At 40.0% G+C, this 24,948-nt stretch overlaps 1 protein-coding gene across 4 annotated transcripts in view; it reads right to left on the bottom strand.

Moving 5' to 3' along the window:
- The window catches only part of ift122 (intraflagellar transport 122), a 53,523-nt gene that overhangs the window by 22,937 nt on the left and 5,638 nt on the right, over positions 1 to 24,948 (bottom strand). For all 4 annotated transcript variants that reach the window (XM_012960529.3, XM_012960530.3, XM_031899786.1 and 1 more), the window contains 19 exon segments: positions 22,454 to 22,530; positions 22,299 to 22,365; positions 21,368 to 21,514; positions 20,941 to 21,016; positions 20,585 to 20,776; positions 20,369 to 20,507; positions 19,476 to 19,678; positions 17,819 to 17,956; positions 16,963 to 17,127; positions 14,838 to 15,035; positions 14,367 to 14,507; positions 12,541 to 12,594; positions 10,729 to 10,890; positions 9,658 to 9,824; positions 5,167 to 5,338; positions 4,364 to 4,466; positions 3,495 to 3,635; positions 2,824 to 2,921; positions 613 to 713 (listed from right to left, as the gene is read on the bottom strand). In XM_012960529.3, the coding sequence (XP_012815983.1) occupies positions 613 to 713; positions 2,824 to 2,921; positions 3,495 to 3,635; positions 4,364 to 4,466; positions 5,167 to 5,338; positions 9,658 to 9,824; positions 10,729 to 10,890; positions 12,541 to 12,594; positions 14,367 to 14,507; positions 14,838 to 15,035; positions 16,963 to 17,127; positions 17,819 to 17,956; positions 19,476 to 19,678; positions 20,369 to 20,507; positions 20,585 to 20,776; positions 20,941 to 21,016; positions 21,368 to 21,514; positions 22,299 to 22,365; positions 22,454 to 22,530 (2,541 nt within the window).

The following is a 24,948-nucleotide window of genomic DNA, read 5'->3' as shown; positions in this document are numbered from 1 at the left end:
CAGTGGAGCAACAGCTCCATGTGCACTCATCCTTATAATGCTTAGATGTATATAATTGTAGTGACTTATCACTTTTGCATCTGCAGAGCATGTTTTGTCTTTTGGTGTGTTCTTTTACATAATGGCAAGATGGCAGGTAAGAAATTAGGCAAGACGTAGAGTAATCAGTAAATATCTTAAATAAATATAGGTCCCTCTATATATCTTCCTCCCTGATAAAACAATACAAATCTAATCACCCTTAATGGAAAATTAGGCAATGACCATATACATGTCTGAGGTCAATAACTGAGCAGGGCATGCAATGTGTGTAACAATACTCTGAAATCTGATCAGTTAGGACTTGGCCTTAGCAAATGTGTCCATCCATGTGAACCTGAATTGCTACTGAAAATCCATCTGAAATCAACTGAAAATCACACTGCTGCCACCACTTGACTTTTTAAATTGCTGCTCTGACCCCCAATCCCTACCTATTCCCAACAATCTCATCTTTTTCTTGCGGTTGTGCCGAAGGAATCTCAGTGCCACATCTGAGACAGAAGTCAATTCTAGACCTATGTGTTTCTTATCACTTTGAATTAGTATGTGCAGTGAGTCTGGAAAGGATACACTTTGGAGATCCCCAGAGGACTTTCCTTGGTCAGACTGTGTAACAGGAATCTGGAAATGTTGAAGAGCGTCTCGGGCAGGTGGGAGCTGAAAGGTTCATCCTGCAAATACAAAAACAGTATAAATACTCAAGAGTAATTATATGCAAAATATAGACCCCAGGGGTGCATTCCATGCACAGAACTTCAAAAGGCAATTGAACACAAAAAAGGGTTCTACTTTCTGGTGCCAGGGCCCTTGGGCAAAACATCTTGTACAGGTCCCCATAATGCATGCTTTGGTCTGTAGCTTTTCTGCCTTGAAAGACAACCCTTCAGATTCCCTAACATCTTTGAGCCATTAGTGAATATGGGAGTTGTGCAGCAACAGCACAAGGCTACAGATTGTAAAGCTCTTATATAAATTCATGGGGCACAATAATGTTTAGTTACTTCCCTTGGCACAAAGCTTTTGCTCTTTACAAAGAGTGAGCCCTGGAAAGTTGCACTGGCCTGCACCACCCTAAAGATAACACTGGCCACTTCTAAACTCCTTTGTGAATGCATGCATTATTGGTTAGTTTAACTTTTAAGAGTCTTTGTACATGAATATCTGGAAAATGTATTAAATTTGAGGGGGGGGGGGCAAGGTAACTCTAGATTCCCCTTCTGTGTGGAATACACCAACCCCCATATGAAATAAAAGGCACTAAGTTTGCTCAGTAGCAGTAACCCATAACAACCAATAAGATGTTTGATTCTGAACAGGTGACCAGTAAATTCTATGTTCTAATTGGTTGCTATAGGTTATTGCATAGGTTACTACATAAACCCCCATGTGCTAAGAGAGGATCATATGGCCAGTGTTGATTTTCTCAATCATGTGACCAATTTAGTGTATTCAGGGAGACAGGAGCCAGTAACTTTAGTAAAAAAGAAATGAGACTGTTGGAATTCTGATGGCCACAGTGTTTGCCCTTAAGGAAGGGCAGCTAGATGCAAAGTGACATAGCATATGGCTTCCATGGGAGGAATACCTTGCTCTCAAGTCTCATGGTGAGTTTAAAGGTGCAGCCAGAACCTGTAGTTTTGGTAACTTCAAACAGAAGGTTAATGCAGGGCTTTCATTGGCATTTGGTGCACCCTGCAGCCATGTTACCAAGTTGTGCCTCACCTGGACACTTATTTAGGTGTATATTACACTTTTTTACGGTGTACCGGTATATTGGAGCCAGGTTTCACTAGGTTACTCTATATTACAAGTATATTGTTTTGTAAAAGTTAAAGAGTCTCAAATTATAAGTACATATGCATGTGCATCCATTAACTTTTGTAAATCCCTTGGTGATTGGTAGATCAATCGTGCTCTACAATTCGATAATTAACAATGTATGGTAATTGGTGTTCTTACCTTTAAATTCACGGTTGTTTCAAGAAGTTTTTAGCCTATTTCTTAGCCTATTTCTTAGCCTATTTCTTAGCCTATTTTTAGCCTGATAAAGTCCCCCTGTTTTTAGGCATGAAACACATAAGGCTTTTTGGTTTTAGATGTTTTTTCTTTAAATAAAAGAATGCTTTAACTAAGTTATTAAATTAAATTAAGTTTTGTGCCAGCTACTTACACCATAAAATAATATTGTTGTAAACATTCTTTATGCTGAAGGCTTGAAGCATGCACAACTGGACCTCTTACTGGTGAGTTTTGTGAATTCATCCCAGGAGTTACAGTTACTGGAATTTTTGTATAGTATTTTGTTCCTTGTGGTAAACAGAAAGCAAACTTAAAGGCTAGTGGCACGTGAGGCTGAATCAACCCTACGCTGGCATTCTTTCCCTGTGCCTGCACCTGGAGCCATTGTGTTGGCTCCGGGTGCAGACACATGAAGCAGATTTCAGCTATGAAATGACTGAGTAAGCATTTGGTGCCGAAATCCGCTCAGTGCACCTGCACCTAGGCCGATGCAATGGCTACGGGTGCAAGCACAGGGAAAGGATTGCCAATTTATGGGCTGATTTTTTGTCCTGTGTTTATCCGCAGGCTGAGACTCAGCCCCCCGAGGCATTAGCCTAAGTGGGTTCAAGCATTCGTCTCCTTAACAAAAGAGCCCCTAGGCTGTTGAGATCAGCAAGAGACTGCGAATATTTTGACAAAATGATTCCAAACACGACAGTCCTTCAATTCTTTCCGTGTTCTTGTTCTGTGTATACCAATGTTTATTTACACTGACTTAACTGTATATCTGTGAATGGAGTGGTAGACGTGGTAAAGCTCTGCCAGATGTTGAAAATGATAGAACTTCTGTAGCATTGCATCCTGCTTCTCCTCCTTGTCTAAAACAAAAAGGGCATGACGTACCATTAGTGTTTGCATTCTGCTATATATAGAGTATTATGGGTAAGGGTGCATAATGCACTGCTATTAATTACACTCTGCTATATGTACAAGATCAAATCATGGGTTCCATTTTGACATTTTACAACAAACTTTTAAGAGAGGCAATCACTTGCAGAAGGGACCACACCAAATCATAAGAAGAAGAATAAATACTTGTCAATAAACACAAATAACTAAACTGCTCTTCCAGAGCAGGGATGTAAGACACACAGATTACCAGATGCTATTCTTTTACCAGATGAGTTATTTTTTGGTCATTTTTGTTTCAAATCCCAATTTATGGGATAACATTTTATCAGAGCCACCCTTAGCTTTTAACTAAGTTATAGACATGAAGATTTTGGCGTATCAGTGACTGTTTTCTTCACAGTTCTAACCCCAGGCTGAACTCTGCCCTGTCACCTCCCACTTACTGTGACCAGTCTGCTTCCCGAGTATCAAGGACAGTTCTGTCCTCAACAGCAAATTCTATCTGGGAACGTTTATGTACAGTCCTGCATCCAACTAACCTTTTGAAATTTCCAGGCACTGCATGGACAACATCCAGTAATAATAGGCAGCATCATTAAACCTGCTCTCCACCACTGCATTGTGGGTAAGCTGCTCCAGCACCCTCACCGCCTCGTCCTGCCGGCCAGCTTTGTGAAATGCTGAGAGAGACATTGAAAAAAGTGTGTATTGTGAAACGGTAGGATACTAACGAAAACCAACACTTTAGAACACAACACCATTTCCACAGTGTATTGTATTATTCAACTACAGCAGCAACAGAAAAAACAAAGGTTATACTGCTTCCAAAGATGCTCAGACTCCAGATTATACCAGACACAGCAATGGTTTCAGACAACATGAGTACTGGAGAAAAGGTTAATGGTCACTTAATGGCATGGAACAAGCAGTATATGTGTTGGACTGGGATTGATCATGAGCAATTGAATCATGTTCAAGTTGAAACAGATCATACTCCTCAAGTTTTGGGGCCTAAACTTTATTTTTCCTTTGGGGTCCAGTAAAATTTAATTATGCCACTGCATCTATACTAACCAGAATGTATTTTGGGAACCAATTGATTTTCATTAATTTTCTTGCACAAAATATACGGTGCTATACAGTGTTGTGCATTACATAAATGCATAAAAGCAGACACTACTATGAATATAAAGAAACATAACTTGAGAGCAGCTGTGAGCCACATCTATTGTCATCTGACCTAATATTTGCAGTCTGGTAGAATCTATGTTCACATGGAGATCTGCCCCCTATCTGTAAGGGTGAAGAGGTGCAGCTCCATGGGTACAGTCCCTTTGTCCTCTAAATCCCAGAAAACAGAGACGTGCAGTAATCTCTTTGGATTAGAACAGGAACAATCTCATTTTACCCTTCTGTGCCTCTTCAAATCTGTCATGCTCTGCCAGCCACTGCGCATAAGGAATATACACCTCATCTTTATACTCCGGGTTCTTCTCTACCAGGGCAAAGGCCTAGAAGTGAGATAAACAGTTTGCTGCTCAGGCTTCCACTCTATGGAAAGTATAATTGTACACATTCAAACATACACATCTCACATCAGTGGCCAGGTTTAGGAGCTATTATTTGAGTAGGCTGCCAACCACAGATGAGGCAACTAAAAAGAAAACGTTTTATAATGGTTTCATGTTTACATCTCGAATGTCTAACTTGCAGTGCTCCCTAACTCCTGAGGTGGCTTCAGATAACTTAATGCAGAACTCACTGGAGGAATGCCTGTCCAAGGACTTAAACTCTTTATTCGATTGCGTTTGTTCGTGCCTGGTTCATATTTATCAAAATGGTGTTTTTCCCTTTTAGCGGCTTTGTTATCACTTCTAATTTCAGGATTAATTATTGCATGTAGTACATGTACATATCTGCTCTTTAAAAGATGCCTGGCTTTTGTCACTGAATTGGAAGTCCTGCTGCCTTGGACAACTGGTAAACAGAATTCACTGGGGTGCAAGTAGCATATAAACTATATATATACACATGTGAAACACAACTTGCTAGTCCTTGTATAGCTTTAGATACCCGAGTTGATGAGCCATAGCATCACGTGAAATGGGTGTGAAAGTTACCGCTGATACTGCATAAAATGAAAAGCTCTTTGCCCAATGCCCACTTTAGCTCTATATTTAACGATACATTTTGAAATCAATAGTTTCTCACCTCTTCCCAACGCTGAGTTTCTACATATAGTCGGACCAGTGCTTTCAGGTCTCCAATCTTCATGTAGGTTTCGGCTGCATAACCATGATGCTGCAGCTTCTTAAAGTAGTATGCACACTTCAGCAGAGGCTCCCTCTCAGCCTTGTCCAGCTTCCTTGCTATCTCAATCAGCCTGAAATGGCACAACCAGATTTCACTTTATCATCGAGTGCATCAAGTCAGCACTTTGGCTGTAACCATATAAATGTCTCAGCTCAACTGCTGAAAGCCATTTTTGACATATGGGAAGCAGATCCCTGGCATTTAAAAAAAAACAGTGACTGTCTATGGTATCTTACAGCAGCCCCTCTGGCATTTGCCAGAAGCCACAGATTGCCATTCCGGGCCTAATGGGAAGCCACATCACTGGGCTTGCAAACCAGCCAGGATTTTACAGCTCTACCTAGTAAATGATAATTGACATCAGTGTTATAAGTTTTACATAAAAAAGGCCGCCTTAGATGCCAAAAAAAAGCAACAGACTCCCTCAAAATAGTGCCTTCTGAAATGGAAGGCTAAAGCTGGCATTATACAGAGTCTCTCCCAATGATACCAGGCAAAACACTCATTTTTTTAAGGACCTAAAAAGGTCTTTCTGGAAAGTGGACTGGGTTTGGATAGGTTAGCAGCGTGAGTGGGCACAGCTCTCATAGATCAGATGAATGGCCTAATATATTTTGATTTGCTATCGGTATTTTGGAGAGGTATGATAAAGAGGATGCCATTCATTTGTTAAGAGATTTTACCCAGCAGAAGGCAAGGGTGTAAAGGTGAAAGAGCTAACATAAATATTGACAAATGGTCCTGCAGATGCTGAAGGACTACAAATCCCAACATCCCACTGACAAGCAAGCAATACCTTGAGTTCAACAGATCCCCGCTTTCAGGAATGGTCTGTGCCTCCTTTTTTCTCTTGGCTGTACTGTTTCCCTTCCTGTTGTTATGCTAAGTTATGGGTGTGTTTGCAGCAACAAACAATATTTTTAGCAGTCTTGGTGATCTTATTGTGGAAAGCTGTGGCCAACCCTCTTTGTGACTAAATATGCCTTTTTAAAGCTGTAGACGTCTGGCTGAATTCAAATATCCCTATATTGTATGGGTGGAGGAGATTATCCCTGATTTAATGAATAATTATTTATTGCTGTGTGAGGAACTCAGAGGAGCTTTAAACAACAGTCATTCTCAACAGTAAATTCGTAAAAAGAGCCATTTGTGACTGCAGCCCTGATGCACTGACGGAGATCCACATATGGCTACAATTATAGCAGCAATGTATCCAGATTTCTGGTTTATAAAGATGGATCCTATATTTCATGATGATGCAACCCTGCCATGTTTTTCCCAGCATGCCACAAGCTAGTACAGGTATAGGACCCATTATCCAGAATGCTCGGGACCAAGGGTATTCCGGATAAGGGGTCTTTCCATAATTTGGATCTCCATACCTTAAGTTTACTAAAAAATTAATAAAACATTAATTAAACCCAATAGGATTGTTTTGCATCCAATAAGGATTATTTATATCTTAGTTGGGATCAATTACAAGGTTCTGTTTTATTTCTACATAAAAAAAGGAAATCAGTTTTAAAATTCAGAATTATTTGCTTATAATGGAGTCTATGGGAGACGGGCTTTCCGTAATTCGGAGCTTTCTGGATAACGGGTTTCTGGATAAGGGTTCCGATACCTGTCCTAGAAGCAGCACAGAGCATGTATATGGAAGTAATGAGCAATAAATGGGTTAAAAGGAGGAGGCCAAAGGGAGGGGGCCAAAATGTTAGGTAAGAACTGTTCACCAGGTCCCCCCAATAAAAAATCTTTGGAGGAGCATGACGCACACAGACTCTTCAACACAGCCCTCCCTTCACCCCTCCGCAGAATCGATTGTGTACTCCTGTTCGTTCAGGGCTGAATCGTCAGATATGGAGGTAGAAACAATAGGAATACTACCTCCTTCTGCCGATTCAGCTCTGAACATAGATTTTGCTAGGTCAATCTTTTGACCTTGCCGATCAACAAGTCGCAGCCTTTTGCGATATCGGTCGCCTCATCGAGCCGCCATACACGCACCGAATATCGTATGACACCTCATCAGTGTGTGTATGGCCGGCTTAATTCTATTTAGCTGCACCCATTATAGCCAACATTTACTATAGAGCTGCTCAGAGTGGCTGCCAATCTGCTGCTAATGTACACTGTGTATTAGATGTGAATTACATAGGCAGTAGCTTGTAACTAAAAGACCAAGTCACTGTAATTTTAAGCTGGGATATTTACACAGAGCTGGCTTTGGGCAGATGTGACTTGGAGCCAAAAATAATGTAATTAAGGGCTGGGAAACCATTTTATTTATTTTCTATAATAAACGGATAGTGCTGTTCACTTCCTATTCTTTAAATCCAAGGCATTTGCAGCACCAGAACACCTCACTGCCAAAATAAACATTTAGATGTATGCAGGGAAGAGAAACAACTTTAAGGACATTATACATAGTACTGCATTGCCGGCGCATTAGTGAAAACATATAAAAGTAGATATATTATTAACCACACACATTAGGGTTCATTTGCAAACTTGAGCGCAGCATGCAAAGTGCAAAAGAGGCTGCAATCGGCCATTTTTTTGCACTTTGCATGCTGTGTTCGCGTGTGCACCAATTGCTACGGGTCTTTTTTTATATAAAATTGCCATGTTTTTTTTCCCCATAATGCAGCGTTCTTTCCCAAGAATTCCAGCATCTTTCCTGTCACAAAGGGGCATTTCACCTGATACATCAAAATTAAAACAGTGATTGCACTTCAGCATAAATTGAACACAACTGTGCTTTTTGAAGCCTGACTGCTGTAATTTCCAGAGTTCGCCATGCAAGTGACACGTGTGGCCTATTGATGTAGGGAGTTGAGGGAACCCTGGAGCTACTGCCTGGTCCAGAGATGGTGGTAGCTCATTTGCATCAATAGGTATAAATGCGTTTGATTCTGAACAGGAAGGGCAGCATAGGCCCTGGCATTTCACGTACACAGAGGCCCAAACAGCCCCAAGCAGCCCAATAGTGATTGTCTATGGCATCTTACAGCAGCCCCTCTAGCATTTGCCAGAATCCAGAGATTGCCAGTTCTGGCCTGGCAAGTATCTTTAATGTATATAGGTTTTGAGTGCAACAATCTGCAGGGAAATTTGCAGGACTGCAACTGCACGTGCAATCATAAATGAGCCCTGGTGTCTTTTATGACATAACCCCCATAGTATTGTTCCATATGTAATAAAGACATACCTCAGTTATTCTAAGTCACATCAGCAGCCTATTCAAACCATCTCAAATCCTTTAAGTCTGACCCATTTGGAATCATACATTGTGACTGGCCCACCTTTGTGGCCTTACAACTTGGTCATCCACAGCAATGGATATGATTCTTCAAGGCATGGTGGTCACCAAGCGCGGAACAGAGGAAAGGGGCAGACACTGGTGGGTTGCTCTGTGTGGTTGGGAAAGGCAGCAATGCTAAACACTGACCACATGATAAAAGTGTTTTGAATAAATCTTATGTGACAAAAAATAACTACAAAGTCTTTGTCCATAACAGAAATACTGATGCTGGCTGTATATAACCCCTCCAAGCCCTTTGCCTGTAGATATAACACCACCCTAACCAAACCCTCTGCAAAATGGAAAAAAGATGATCAGTGGGGGAATTTTCCATAGGAAGTTGTGATGCTGTTTTGCCTCTGTATATCTGCACAAAGCCTCCTTCCTGTCCAATTCAGTCATTTTGTCAGGTATGAGGGGGACAACACAAAGGGCTAAAGATAGCCAATGATTGTCATGAGCAGCTGGAGAATGCAGTAAGTGTTGCTTCCCACATGTGCTAATGCTACATCCTCCTGCTTGTTTTTGTGTCTGTGTAGGTGAAATACCCAGAGGAGATCCCTACACACACACACACCTCTTCCGATGCCATTGTTGGAGGAAAAAAGCAAAACAGAAAGAACGGAAATCACGACCAGCTGAACAATGTTTTCAGGCTTAGGTGCAGTGAGGTCCTACCCACAGGTTTACGGTGCAGATGTTTCTACCCTGCTCCTACTCCCACTACAATTAGTTTAAGATTAGTGCCCCAGGAGGAGCAGCTTACGTAACCGTGAATGATGTTATCTTCCTATGTTTTGCAATCAGGTTCCAGGATTCTATAATAATTTGAAGGGTGAATTAAACTGGTCTGGATGAACAAAATGTCCAGCCTTGTGAATGTCAGGAGGTAGAGAGTTTTAGTCCATCAACAACTGAAGGGCTACAGGCTTTAAATCCCTTGTGTACCCTTTTCCTCTAACACAGCATGCCACAACCAAGTTCTACTTTCTATACACTCATTTCATGTTGACTCTTAACAGCACTTCACACACTGCACTATGCCCATTGCTTGAGCCTTCTTACCCAAAGTAAGTAACACTTACATATCCACCCAGCCATGGTCTCCACTCAGTTCAATTGCTTTCATGTTCTCCCCTGCCGACAGGTACATTTCAGCTGCTGTTCGTGGTTCCCGGATGTTTCGGGCCCAGTCTGCTTGTTTTGTAATCAGGGTTTTTGTGTCTTTTGGGTCTCCTGATCCTAGGAATTCCTAAGAAAAAGAAAAATGGGGTCAAGAAAGACACCAGCACTATAATTGCTTATAATACTGCAAGAAATAATGCATTCACATGTGATTTCTCTATACTAAAGGCTATGACAATTAAGCTACAATAGCTGCTATTCTGCAGCATTGATTGAAATATACATAATATATATATATATATACTCATAACTTCTTCCAAATGAGAAAGGAGGATACGGTAACTGCTTTCTTATCACAGAATTAAATACAGTGGCGTGACTAGTGGGTGCCAGGCCCTCCTGCAAAAAAATGTAAGGGGCCCAGTGCACTGCAACTCCTGTCTGGCCTCCCATACCCCCTGTGGGGTATACTTCCTCTATAGTTACATCAGTTTGTAAAGGGGTAGTTCACCTTTAATTTAACTTTTAGTATGTTATAGAATGAACAATTCTAAACAACTTTTCAATTGGTCTTCATTATTTATTTCTTATAGTTTTTGAATTATTTGCCTTCTTCTTCTGCTGCTTTCACTGACCCCAGCAACCAAAAAACTATTGCTCTGTGAGGCTACAGTTTTATAGTTGCTACTTTTTAGTACTTATTTTTCTATTCAGGCCCTCTTCTATTCATTTATCAGTCTTTTATTCAAACCACACCCCAGTTGTTAAGGTAATTTGGATCCTAGCAACCAAATAGCTACTGGAACTCCAAATGGGAGAGCTGCTGAACAAAAACTGAAATAATTAAAAAACTATAAATAATAAAAAATGAAGACCATTTGCAAATTGTCTCAGAATATTACTCTCTACATCATACTAAAAGTTAGCTCAAATGTGAACAACCCTTGAAGCTCGCCAAGAGAATAAAAACAGGGAACAGAGACAGACAATTGCTCCAAGTTATCATGGTTTCTGCTGGGTACTGTCAGTACCTTTGCAAACTCAAACATGCGAAGGTCTGTGTACATATCCAGTGCCCTACTCTCTTGTCCCGCTTTCTTGTAGAGTTTGGCTGCCTCGTGAAACTTGCCCTGATAGGCAAACACATCTGCCAGGAAAAGGTTGTCATTGGCATCTCCTCGTTTTTTTCTCTCCTAGAAGAAAAATGAAAGATATGGAATATGTAATAGTTCAGAGGGTACATCTGAGCAACCAGAGCTTATGTTGATGAGGGGTCTGCTTTAGGAGAAAACCATAAGCAGAGAGGGAAACAAAAGTTAATGCCAATTACATAATAAGTATTACTTAATAAATACTGTCTAGAAAATGGCATTGGCTTAGTAAATGAACCCAAAGGTTGTAAGAAAGTACAATATATTTTTTTTTTTAATTCCAAGATATTAATGGTTAAAGTACTGTTAATATGAATGAATTTTGTCACAACAGTACCACTGTTGGTCATTTTAGTAAGAGTGTTCAGGAGAAAGAAAGAGGACTGACCTAATCTTTTTCTGGTTAGGTAAAACATTAGAAACCTCAGGTAACTTTTTTCATGCCCTTCCTAAATAGAAAAACATCAGCCCTCTTTTTTTCTCCTGAAAACTTTGACAAAATTGTGAAACTGACCAGCAGGTGGCTCTGTTGTGACAAAATTCATTCATATTTTCAGTACTTTAAACCTTAATATCTCAGAATTAAAAAAAAAAGCAATAATCATTTTCAAAAGTGATTAGAATAGAACTATCATCAGTTTTACATTCAATGAATACCCAAAGCAGTAAAAAAATTAATATGCTGCCTTCGATAGTCCTAGAATCCCATTTTGAAGGCCAGTTAGGGAGACACTTGGGATATTTATTGCTGCTTTGGATATTCTAGAACTCTAAATTCTACACCAATAGCATATATCTGAAATCTATATAAAGGGAAACCCTAACTAAATGTTTGACTGCCTTCTAGCTCTGTGGTCCAGAGTTCAATTCCAACTAGGGCACTATCTAAAAGGCAGCTGAATGTCCTCCCAATGTCTGTGTGGCTGTGCCTGTGTCTGTGTCTATGTGGCTTTCCTCTGGGTACTCCTGTTTCCTTCCGCACTCCTCAACCATAAATGCAGGTTCATTGGCATTTGATAAAACTAACCATGGTGATTGAAGGTAGTGGCCAATGTAAATGATAAGCATTGCACAATAAAGGGCAAATAGTCCCTTCTGCCATGCTCTAAAACCAGCCCTGCAGTGGAGCTATTATCTTCACAAGGCATTAGGAAGAAATAAAGGCATTATGGTTATGGCAGATGCATTTTTTTTAAGGTAAGTACTGGAGAGCACATCAGTAAGGAGCCCTGAACTCCCTCTTCCTGTTGTCCAGGAAATGTCAACATAATACTGGCAAAAGGGATCCCAAAATGGCATGAAGATATGGCACATGCTGACAGGAAAAGGTTAAAAAAAATCCCACTGGGTTGTGGTTGAAAATAGAAGGAGCTGGAATAAATGTTCAAAACAAAATTTAACAGCAGAGGAAATGTAAATGCAGAAGATAATGACAATGATGTAATGCTACTGAACTGGAAACAAGAGCAGAGGAAAGAAAAGGAAAGACCTGCACAGTATTCACTGCCTCTCCCAGGGGCCTGTGACCTCGGCGTGGCAATGGAATGTCTGTGTTGTTGCTCAGGCCCACAGACATAGTGAAAAGCAAAGTTATTTACCCCTGCTGCTCTACAGCACGGCAGTACTGAAGTGCAACTGCTTGAAGGCGGAGAATAGAAAATGGCTAATGGGTTTTAGTGACTGATCTGTTACCTCTATGCTGTTGATCAGCTCCAGGTAGCGTAGATCTCGCACACGTATAAAGGCCTGATGAGAAACACAAAGACATTTATTCATTTGTAACTGTAGGGGAGCAGTGAGTCAATGATTATTGCTGCATCAAAAAAACACGTTTTCTAGTCTTTACAATATTAAGAACAATTGAAATATAAGTAATTCTATAAAAATGGCTAGGAGTAACTAAACTTCCTGACATACACAACAATCGACCAGCAGGCAGCCAGGAAAAGCTCATTATTCAGCTGAAAAGGAAGTGAAGAGAACAAAGAAAATTGGATTCTGTATGGTTCATGTCCCGCTATGGCCTGACATCACCCCATGTATTTAGGGGGTGACTGAAATGCCCCCTGTGTTCAGTGACAAGCAGATGTCATTCCTTTTAGTGTCTAAAATTGGGGTGATACTATTGAACATATTGAGGTTTCATCTCTTGGCATTTTCTGCCACCACAGAAAAAAACAGGGTGCAATATTAGGCTAAGAACACTGCTCAGTGGTGGTTTTAGAGTGTGGTAAAGAAGAAAGCCCCAGCATCACAGGGGCCCTATTGGGGGGAAGAAGAATTCAGATAAAATAAAACAAGAGCATATATAATTTAAAATCTGTTAGATATGCAGTATATACAGTACACTTAGAATGTCTAAACTGGAGCCCTCCAGCTGATACAGAATTACAACTTCCTTGTAGATTGTAAGCTCTTTTGGGAAGGGCCCTCTTCACCTCTTGTATCGGTTATTAGTTGCTTTATATGTTACTCTGTATGTCCAGTGTATGAAACCCACTTACTTTACAGCGCTGCAGAATATGTTGGCGCTTTATAAACAAATGTTAATAACAATAACTTCCACCCTTTTGAACATAAAACAAGTTAAATGTGGCCAAAGAATGACCAGTATTGTAGGCTGACCTAAAATAAAAGACCCCCTCCTTTAGGCACTTCACTAAAAGCTGCAAAATCAGCAGTAGAAAAAGGCTTTCTAAAGACTGCTGAATGGGAGATGCATGAGGAGGAATTTCATGTGGGTCACAGGTAAGAAATAAAAGAATCACATACATTCTTCCCCTTTAATTTAGGCCACAACCTTCCTGCAGTGCCCCTGGCCATGTATCGCTGACTCCAGCCCTGTAATTCACTACTAGTGGAAATGGTGGGGCATAGTTAAATGCTTCTCCAAGTGTTGTCAAATAACACTGTCACTGGCACTCCATTGCAAGGGGGAACTTTCTGACACCAAAACATGGATATCTGGGCAAAACTATAGTATGCACAGTGCAGCTCATGAAGCAACCACGCCATCTGGAATATTCCTGGGATGATCATGATTATTATTAACACATATTAATAAAATGCCATACAATAGGTTTACATTAATTAAAATTGTTAGGCAAGCATACACTCCTCTGTATAACCCAAATACAAAGAACACATTCATGCATGTTCTCTAAACAGGACCCCTCCAAGTATAAAAGTTTGTACACAATGTGAAAGATATTACTATTAGTAAATAACCGCTATTGGTAAATGATGTGTATTGCTCATATCAGGGTGCATGTTAGTGCTTTCTCTGTAAATAAATCTGTTGGACCTCTCTGCTGGTCAACCCAGGGTTATTACAAAAAGGGATGTATAAGTGTCTGTGTATCTGTTATATTGTGTCAGCAGTTTCACATCCACATCTAAGACAGGATGGACACTGAATGACAGGATGTCCCTCGAACCCTCTAAGCCTGGAAAATCTGCAATAAACAAACAGTGTAATGTCAGACGGCGCATCCTGTCAAACAGGAAAAGATCACCACCTTCTTTGCTGTCTCAAAATCCAGTCCTTCCAGTGCTTCCATTGCCAGCTCCTTCCAGTCCAAATCAGTGACCCCTAAACAGGCAATCTGATAGGCTTCTCGGAACATCTTCCTTTCCAGGTACTGGTACATGGGAGCAGACTGCAGAGTGTGCAAAGACAGGTCAGGACATATACAAAATGTACAAGTGCACAAAAATAAACAGCATCCTACTAATTTACAACAGGGAGAGTTGTCAGGAGAAAAAAAGAGGGCTGATCTGATTTTCTTTTAGTTATTCGTTAAATAATAATAAATGTAAATTGCTTAGAATACTACTTTCATCAATTTTACATTCACTTATTTAAAAGGTTTACTTATCCTTAAAAGAGAGAACAGAGCACCTGCTGACAAGGAAGTTCCCAAGCAGTTGTATAAAACTACCCATAATGATGGAGCAGCAGACACAATATGATATTGTTGCCTTAATACCTGAGGTACTTCTACAGCAGACATTGAGTACACGTGCAGGCAGAATATTTTGGATCCGTTGTAGCCCACTACGAAGCCCTGCAGTTTCTGCTGATGCACGGGGAAGTTACTGGCTTTGATGTTCAGGTATCCACCTCCAGAGAAGCAAAGCATGTCCTCACACTGTGTGTTCCATGCCACGCTGTTAGCATTGGGCTCCTGGGGAAATCAATAAATACAAATTGGTGTCATAACATAAGGGGATTAAATCAATTCTTTCTTTATGATACTCCAGTCTGAGTGTAAGGACAGACATACTAATTGCTGCTGTATTTATCTATTTATTATTATACTTTGTATTTATCTATTATCTGTTTGTATTAATGTATTCTACTGTACAGCGCTGCGTACATAAGTAGCACTTTATAAATAAAGATATACATACATACACCAATACTCTATCTGTCCAGTCTAGAAGCTTCCTAGGGATTTAGGGTGTTGTAGCACTGTACCCACTGACTACCTATCCCTGATATACTGACCAATTAGGATGCAGAGATCCCTGCTGAACTGAAAACCTCTGCCTAAACATCATGTTGATAATTTGAGTGCACTGATAATGCTCTTTTTATCTCCCAAATATTAAATATGGTAGTTAGGGTTCAGATTCAATAAGGTTATATATTTATTTATTTTTACCCGGGGAGGACTCGGTAATTAACTGACATGGTGATGTTATGACTGCAGTGCCAGAAAAGTGCAATGTGCATAAATATTTAAGTGACTATACCTCTGACTAGGGCAAAGTTAACATAAAATTGGGCATAATGTTAGAAGTACCTCCAATCTGATGGGGAAATTCTGATGTCAGTAACAGTTCTGTGCTAGTAAGTAATACAAAGTCAAATATCCTTATCCACATTTCAGCCTAAAAGCCTGTGGAGATTGTCTGGGCCTAGGACTGAAACATAATCCTTACCCATTGATGGAATGCCAAACACAAAAGGAACTGCAGAGCCTGCCAGAATATGTTCACATTTATATCCCAGAACTACCAAAGGGGGAATAAAGGGAAATCTATTAAAGGAAGACCATATTCTTTTTATAAGGATGGTTTATCCTCTAATTGTTTTTTATAAGACCAAGGCTGTCCAGCTGGATGCCTGTAAAGTAAATGTAGCTCTCAAAGAGATTTTGTGCTCTGCAGTTTGCCCAATGGCTCTATTGGCCTCTATGTCTGACATCAGTTTACTGAATAATCAGCCCATTACATAAAAACAAAATATTGGACAGCATAGAAAGTATATATGTCCGGCTAATCTGCGCACAGAATATTCTCTACCTAAACCTGAGGCCTTATTTACTCTTGCCTCAGACACAAGTGCAAGAGTACTTATGGCCCAAAAATGCACCATTTAAAGCCCATGCATTTCCTTAAAGCAAAGGCCCCTACACTATGTCAACTGGAAGAATTGTTCACCATTACAGATATTGTACAGATTCCTATGGATAAAAGAACAGCCAGAAATACGGTAGCCCCACTATGTACAGGTGCAAAACACAAAAAAAAGACACAAAGCATCCCCTTGGGCACAGCACTTTCAGCTCCTAAACTGAACAGTAAGAGTTGTGTCTCACTCTGCATGCAGTATTGGCTGCATTGTTGCATCGGGGGGGGGGTTGAAGGAGGCACATGAAAGTCACTTAGACATGCAAGCTAGGAAGCAATTGGGGCACGTGGCACTGGTGAGCCCTGCATCTACCTTCCTATGGCAGCCATTAAATAGAGTGATCCCTTGCATCAGACAGAGATGAGCATTGGGCAAAGTGCACAACACGGACAATACCTGGTATTGATAAATTATAAATGGGCCATAAAATGTGCAATTTTGTACTACTCAGTATTAGGTCCTTTACACCTCTACCATTAGTAAAGGTGTGCTGGAATTCTTTCTGCACACAATTATCTACAGACTTTATAAAAGGAAGATATACTCTGCTTATACATTTCTATCTGTTTTCCCTTTACAATCCAGCAGGTGAGCATATTGCAGCACGAATCGCTGGTGTCCGAAATTCTCCACAGGAGAAAGCTCTGTTTAGTGTCTCCATTTACCCATCTGCCAAAGTCTGGAAGGTTTCTCACCTGGAATAGTAGATCCTTGGTTGTAATATCATACACTAGGCAGGTGTTATGCTCATCTACCACAGCCAGCTTGTTGCGGCTAGCGCTCATGTCCAAACACCGCACAGATGTTGCCTGCTTGAGCAGCGTGATGGCAAATGGGTTATCCACAAATATCTTCAGGATCTGATGGGAGAGGGAAGAACATACATTTTTCACTGAAACAGAAATCTGGAAAGCACAAAAATGAATCATAATTTAATATTAGCAATAATCAAAATATTCTTAAACTAAAATGGTTTTGTTACAAACTGAATTTATTTTAGTGTATTAAAAATTACATGGACATAGAGCACCACCTGGTGGTCAGTTTTGTAACTGATAATACCCTTTGTGCCATTCTTTGCTGAAAAATAACGGAGTGCCACAGAGATCAGATTCTCAATTCCCTTTCGGACTGTGCCCCTTCTCATCCTATCTGATATTATTAGCTGCAACTTGGACCATTAAGGAGAAAAAATAAAGTTGCAGTTTTTAGCTACTAATGAGGAGGGTTGGCAGAAATTCCCTCTCATGGCAGAGGAAGGTCCAAATTTCAGTTACATTTGCTGCACCGATTAACCAACATATGAAAGTTGCTTGCTAAAGATTAATCATGCCCTGATAATGATACAGTGAAATAAATATCAGAGTGCTGTATGTATTTCTGTCCCTATATACCATTTCCTTTTTGCAGTTGACACCCTAATCAGTGTTAGCTCAGTAAGTGAAAAACCTTTGCTGGAGCATTTGCGCCACCTTCTGGAAGAGTGTCAGACTGCAGGTCATTCATAGGTTACCGTAACTATTACAGATATAATGGATGTGTTTTCTTTACCTGCCCATTCTTCAGTCCCACCAGGAGACCCTCCCTCCCTGCAGGACCCCCAATGACTTTGATATAGCGAATCAGAGATTCCATCATCCATTCTCGTTCCTTCACACCTTTGAAGGACAAACACTGAAGCCGCTTCTCCTGCAAAGACACAAAGGTGATCAATAAGGCTGAATCCAGCAAATGGCAGCGGTTCAAACTGCAAGCAGTATAGATATAGTAATTCTAGTTGGTTTAGAGTGGGACACAGCAAACTGTAAAAGTATCTGCTTACATACGGTTTAGGGCAATTGTGTTCAGACCTCTCAGTTCCAGTTATAAGTGTACAAATATGTGAAACATTGTCATATCAGAGACTATATTATTGTTCCAGAACAGTGTTCACAACAAATCTCTTCTTAACTGGCCTTTCTCGTATCTAGGACAGCAAACAAGTATTTATCCTAAATCTTAAACTTCTGGCCCTTAGCCTAAGTCCCCCATGCATTTTCTCAGGCATTCAGGGCAAATTAATTACTTTTCTTTTGCGAACGCCTTTTCCTAGCAACCCAGTACCCAGCTGCTTTTACTTTTCTTAACTAAAATATCTGGAACCCTTTACTCTGTGTATTCAGAATAGTGTGAATGAATACACAGAGCTGTACATTTTTACAGTGTAGAAAAGTACACACAGGAAGTTTACAAGCATAATAATCAATAGTAAATAAGTAACACAAATAGTGATAAAAAGTACAATATACAGAGATTAAGTGCCATGTGCTAAAAGACAGAGTAGGAAGAAGGTCCCTGTCCTGTAGAGCTTACAATCTAAGTGGGTGGATAACATACAGACACAAATCAAAGGGGCAATGACCTTAAGTGCTAGGACTGGACCAGACAAGTTATATTCTAGTGCTAAAAAAGGTAGGATCTGAATTCTTAAAGAGATTCAGAGGAAGTTCCCTACAGAGGAATTCAGGGACAGAATGCCAGAGGTAAGGAGCTGCAAGCAGAGAGATAGCAGTGGGTGTGGATGGTGTAAAAAGATCGAGGCTCTGAAAAGAGTGCAGGAGACAACCAGGAATGTACAAGTAGACAGTGCAGAACATTGAATGTTTGAAGGATTTTTTAAGCTATCCTTTGCTTAACAGGCAGCCATAACAGGAATTTTACCAGTGGATGAGCAGGTTACCTCTTAGAAGAGAGCAGAAGGATTCTAGCGGCAGAGATTAAGATTGATTGCAAAATGTTATTATTGCAAAGGTGGCCATACAGGTTAATATCCGCTTGTTTAGTGAGGTTGCCAAACAAGCAAATTTTTTCTCAATATGCCCACCTAAGGTGGGCGATATTGGGCTAATTTATAACGAGATATAGGAGCCATCGGACCAAAGACTAAAGCAATGAGCCAATGTGGTGCCCAATCCAACAGGAAAATCAAACCTGCCGGATAGACACCTGGACGATTTTTGGCCAGCTATCAATCGGGGAGGCCCATTGGGGGTGCCCATACATGGGCAGATTTACTGCCGAATTGGTCTAAAGGGCTTGAATCTGCAGCGTAAATCTGCCTTTGTATGGCCACCTTAACTTTCAGGAAATTACCCCTTTAATTATAGCATTCCATTAGTAAAGCATGTGATGAAAGCATACAGCATCCCATCTCTGAATAGCTGCCCACCTGACATAGGATGATATGGTGAGAGCACACCACCAGCAAATTGCATTCAAACTTTTTGACAATCTTCTCCTTCACCCGGTAGTGCATGTCATTCACATCATCAGAAAAGAGCTCATAGATCAGGATCTTTTCTGGCATCTGGATAGCAAGTCTGTTCTTGTATATTGCAATCTTCTTTACCAGCTCCCGACACTTTATTCTTACTACAGGTGTATATAGAAATTAATATATTCACAGACATGCAGCATATGCACAGCATTTACAAAAATGGTAAATAGAAGTGGAATTAGCAAGAGCGCCATACATGGTTATGTCCAACCCAAATGGCCATTATCTACAAAAAGTTTAAAATGTATATAGCAACTATTTTGATTAGTCAACCAATAAACGGAAACTCTATTTCACTATTTTACAGTTTAATATAAATGGATTAAGGGAAATCATGTTATATACTTGGGTATCTTGATTCAACACCTGCCCAGGGAAACTGGATTTATTTTATACTTGATCCAGCACAGGTATATTTCCTTTCTCTCCTACTGAAATGTATCTGCTGGATTTTGCCAAACTCTTCATTCTATAGCAGAACCCTAATTTCTGCATGTAGTTAATGCTATTTTTCGGTCTGAATTATATCCTTTTACAGCTCTGAAATCCCTAACTGCTGGGATGCTTGAAACTTGCATACCCACAGGCTTCCTTGCTTTGCCCTTTCAATATATTTTCTGCATTAAAGAAAAAATTCTATTATCCCAGCATTATGCCACCCTTCCAGGTACAATCCCTTATTACTTGCAAGTCTGAGAACTGTGTCAAACCAGATCAGTGAAGGGCAACCTGCTGATGTTGTAGTTCAAGGGAAATCTGATTACTCAGATGTTTTTGCTACACACCTTTCTGCTCAGTGATGAGATGTTGCACTATTACATCGGTCATGCTGTCCCTGTAAGCATATCGGTCTTTATAAAGGCCATGAACCGTACTGAAGATCAGCTGATAGAAGGCAAGAGTTCCATCTTGACAACCAATTACCTGCCCAGGAAAAGAAAAAACTTAGTAATCTGGCCTAGGAGGCATACACTAAAGAGACCCAAGACCAAATCTCTTACCACATAATTAGAATCAGGTTTCACTCTACATGTCCACACCCAGGAGTTCTGCTCCCCAATTGGCCCCAATCGCACACCATCCTTAGTAAAGAGGGACACCTGCTTGTCAGAGCCGCTGACAATGATATATTCCCCCTTGGAGAAATAGCTGACGCAACACGGGTCAAAACCCAGGACTCTGTCCTTTCCCACCTGCAGGGAACAGAGACATCATAGAGTTTGTTAGACAATAACTTTATATGAATTCTAAAGGATTGATTAAATCTGGATCTTGCAAAATGTTTTATGATTTTGACAAGGTCCCAAGTGGATTTACTGTATCCCTACTTAAAATACAATCACATTCCAGTAGGTACCTGTTTACCGCTCAGCTGGTAGAAAGATAACTTCTGTCCCCAGTCTGCCACAGCCAGAATGTCATTGTGGTCATCTCTTACAGGGCAAAAGAAAAATGGAGAAAACGAGGAAAGAATTTACATAAAGTTGTCATCATTTTAGAAACGAGGCATTCAATGACAATAATCAGTGTTTGCACAATAAATATAGTGTGACATACTAGCAATATGAATAACCAACAGTGCTACCTAACCTTCCCTCTCCTTGTCTGTTGGGTATACAAAAAGATGTGTCTTCACGTGATAATTCCATAAATCTACCTGAACATTTGAAGTACACAGAAGCCCAAACAGCCACAACCCAGCCCAATAAATAGTGACTGTCTATGGCATATTACTACAGCCCCTTTATAGATTGCCAGTGCTGGGCCACATGTAGGACACTTACTTGGATGGATTCCAACAGATAGACCATATGGGGGACAGTGCTCCACCAGGACGTTCTATTTTAACTTTTTCCTCTCCATTTTTATTACGTATGCTCACTACACCATTGAACATCCCCAAAGCAAGGTACTGCCCATCGTTTGTCCAGCTACAGTTTCAAGAAAAATTAAAGGAAATGATACAAGTGAGATACAGCAGAACAAAATAACTCACTCTAGCACTATGCATTCCTGCCATATAAGCTTCTTCTACACATGAGATCCTACAATAATGAACATACTTTGATCACAGATGATGTTTCAGATATATGCTGTGATCACACTGCATTGAATTTTCTAGAAAGAACTCCCACACTTGTCCCTGCCTGCTTTGTGTAAGGGAGGAGAACTGTACTTGGAAATCAAACCTGAGGACAACTGGAAGCACTGCTAGGCTATCCTGAATCTCCAGCAACCATCTATTATAGAAGTTCTTTAGGGTGAAGACACACAGAGCTACTAGTAGCAGTTACTTGTCATGGCTACTAAAATAGACAATGCTGATCATTTACTGATAACTGTCTCTGCGGGTTTTAGCAATTAGAGGCAATTCTCGGTATTCTCTATGACAGGGTATTTTCTGGAGTTCAGTAGCTTTGAAAAAGCAGCTGCTACTAGCAGCTCAGTGGGGGTCATTTATCAACACTGGGCAAATTTGCCCATGTGCAGTAACCTATGGCAACCAATTCAATTGTTGCATTTATTTTTCTACCTGTAGTTGGCTAAAACGTCAGTCACTGATGGGTGCTGCTATGGGTTACTGCCCATGGGCAAATATGTTTATCTGAGCTTCCATAACTGTATATGTGAATATTTATTTATATCTCTAATTACAAACTACTGAAATCTGCAGTAGAAAGACTGAATATTGGATTGAGAATGTAATATAATTACCTGCAACAGGTGATCTTACTGCTTACTTTGTGTTTGGAAACAGATTTCTGCTCTGGAGACCAAAGACCTGATGTAAAAGAATAAGATATCTGTCTGCAGGCAGCTCACTCATGGGGATATAATACCATAACTATAAGCCAAAGCAAACTACTCACCAAAATCACTGGAGGAGCATGAAGCCAGCTGATGGGTAACTGGGTTATAAGAAACACACTGGATAGAGTCATTGTGCCTGCAAATCAAAGAGTAAGGTTAATTTATTGCAATCAGTTATAAGCAAGGTTTATTACTGCATTGCCTTTTAATATACCTAATTAAACACAAAGTATATTCTGTTTGTATACTAAATGATGAGACTGGACTTCTTTTCTTCCTCTCTTTGCATTAACACTAGCTCCTCATTCTAGTACTACAAAAAAAAATACTTTCAGAAGTGGATTTTCAAAAAATATTTTGTTTCTGAAAATCAGGTGTAGAGATGTGATGGTCAACATACACAAAACACAAGCTATTTAGATTTACCATTAACATTACAGTAAACACATTTATTATTACAATACCATGCATCCTGTGATAATGAATTTTGTTACAGTAATTTGAACAGCAATGCAGGTCCTCCACTGAATCACATTTTGACCATGTACCCCTTACAATAAGATATAGCAACCAAAAGCAAAGGACTCACGGCATTTAACATGAAAAAATTAAAAATATTTATTATTCAATCATTGTGCCATTGACATGGATGCGTTTCGATCCAACCTGGGACTGTTGTCATATGTATATATATATATATATATATATATATATATATATATATATAATCTTTTCATTGTATTACGCAGTATGGCTAATTATGGGCCCTAAATTCTCTGTCTGGTCTGGTCTACAATGTTTCCTGCTAACCTTTTACTCACCAACAAGTACCCTGACACTAAAGGGTTGATTATACTCTGCCTAACCACATTTGGGTACACCTGTTCGTCACCACTGGATGCTTTATTGGACGGGTGGTGTGTCCCTTACCCCTGGTTACACCCTAATTCCTGTATGGGTTTTGACAGGTGGTGGACCACACCTAGTATCCAGCGTCCTTTTGGTTCTTTGCACCATCTATTATACTTATTGGTGACAAGATGCCTCCACAATTGACCACCTGACCATGACAACTCTGTGTGTAGTACCCACCTGAGTCTGAAACCCTCCAATGGGTGCCCTTAACCCTCTGTCGTGGACTGCGACACTCCAACAATACCTCTTCTTTGGCTTTTTCAATCAGAGGTTCCTCTCCTCAGCCACTTACCTTTATTTTATCTCTACTTCTCTCACGGTGCGCTGCTCTACTTTGAGATAGCTTACAACATGTCACTTTCTTTCCATATCAAATCACACCTGTGTATTCTCTCCTACTTTTATAGATAGGGATGTGTTATCCTCTGCAAGAATAATGACTCCGATGTTTTATGAACTACAACAAGTGTTTTTGATTATTAACCTGGCATTTTAACCTACTTGAGTCTGGTTGCTATGATACTGGCAACCTAGCAACCTGTCCCTTGTATGTATATTCACACCCCACATAAATGGATTTGTAATCAAATTAACTTACTGTGATGAACCTCTGAGTACTTATACTTTACCCCCTACTGTCCCAATGGGGAGTGGTGTAAAAATTGTAGTGTTACTAAGGCAACCAGTTACCATAGCAACCCGTTTTAGCCCTATTTAAGTTTCCATTTACTGACCAAGTTTTCTTGATTATGGGTCTATTTCAACTCATGGGGCTCATGTGAAACAGAACTGTGTTGATACAAACTTGTTACTTTCTCGGCTCATCCCTGACAGCTAGCTACAGTAGTGTGTTAATTTTGATACTTTTGTTTCTGTTTAAGCTGCTGCTTAGACCTTTTGATTACTTGCTTGTATTGATTATTTCTTTTTTGTTTTTTGTTTTATTGCATGTTTTCAGTTTTTTATTGATTAATCTCTGGTATTCTGTCTCTGGCGACGTTTGATGATGTCATCTCCACTTTTTCCCGCCACTTTGTGCTTTTTAGACACTGTGTTTATTGTATTCACCACTTTGAAAAAGGCTAGAGTGCTAGCCGAAATGTTAGTCTCCTCTTTAATAAAATAATTTGTTTGTATAAGTCCTGTGAGTGCTGACCCTCTCTCAAGCACCTTTATATATATATATATATAATAGAAAGAGTGCCGCACACATAGGGACTTGATACAAAAGAAAAAGTGGTTTTATTGAAAATGACAAAGAAATGAAAAGTCTCAGAACAGTATCATTTCAATGGTAGGTTTATTTTAACAGTGGCAGATAGCACGTCAAAAGGAAAATCGAAAAAATAACTTTAAATAAAAGATAGCAACTGATTTGCATTTCATTGAGTGAAATAAGTTTTTGAACCCTCTAACAAAAAAAGACTTAATACTTAGTGGAAAAACCCTTGTTTGCAAGCACAGAGGTCAAACGTTTCTTGTAATTGATGACCAAGTTTGCGCACATTTTAGGAGGAATGTTGGTCCACTCCTCTTTGCAGATCATCTCTAAATCCCTAAGGTTTCGAGGCTGTCTCTGTGCAACTCTGAGCTTGAGCTCCCTCCATAGGTTTTCTATTGGATTAAGGTCCGGAGACTG

The sequence above is a fragment of the Xenopus tropicalis genome, chromosome 4 (assembly GCF_000004195.4).
Source record: "Xenopus tropicalis strain Nigerian chromosome 4, UCB_Xtro_10.0, whole genome shotgun sequence".
Lineage (NCBI taxonomy): Eukaryota > Metazoa > Chordata > Amphibia > Anura > Pipidae > Xenopus > Xenopus tropicalis.
This window is presented reverse-complemented; position numbering and strand designations above follow the sequence as displayed.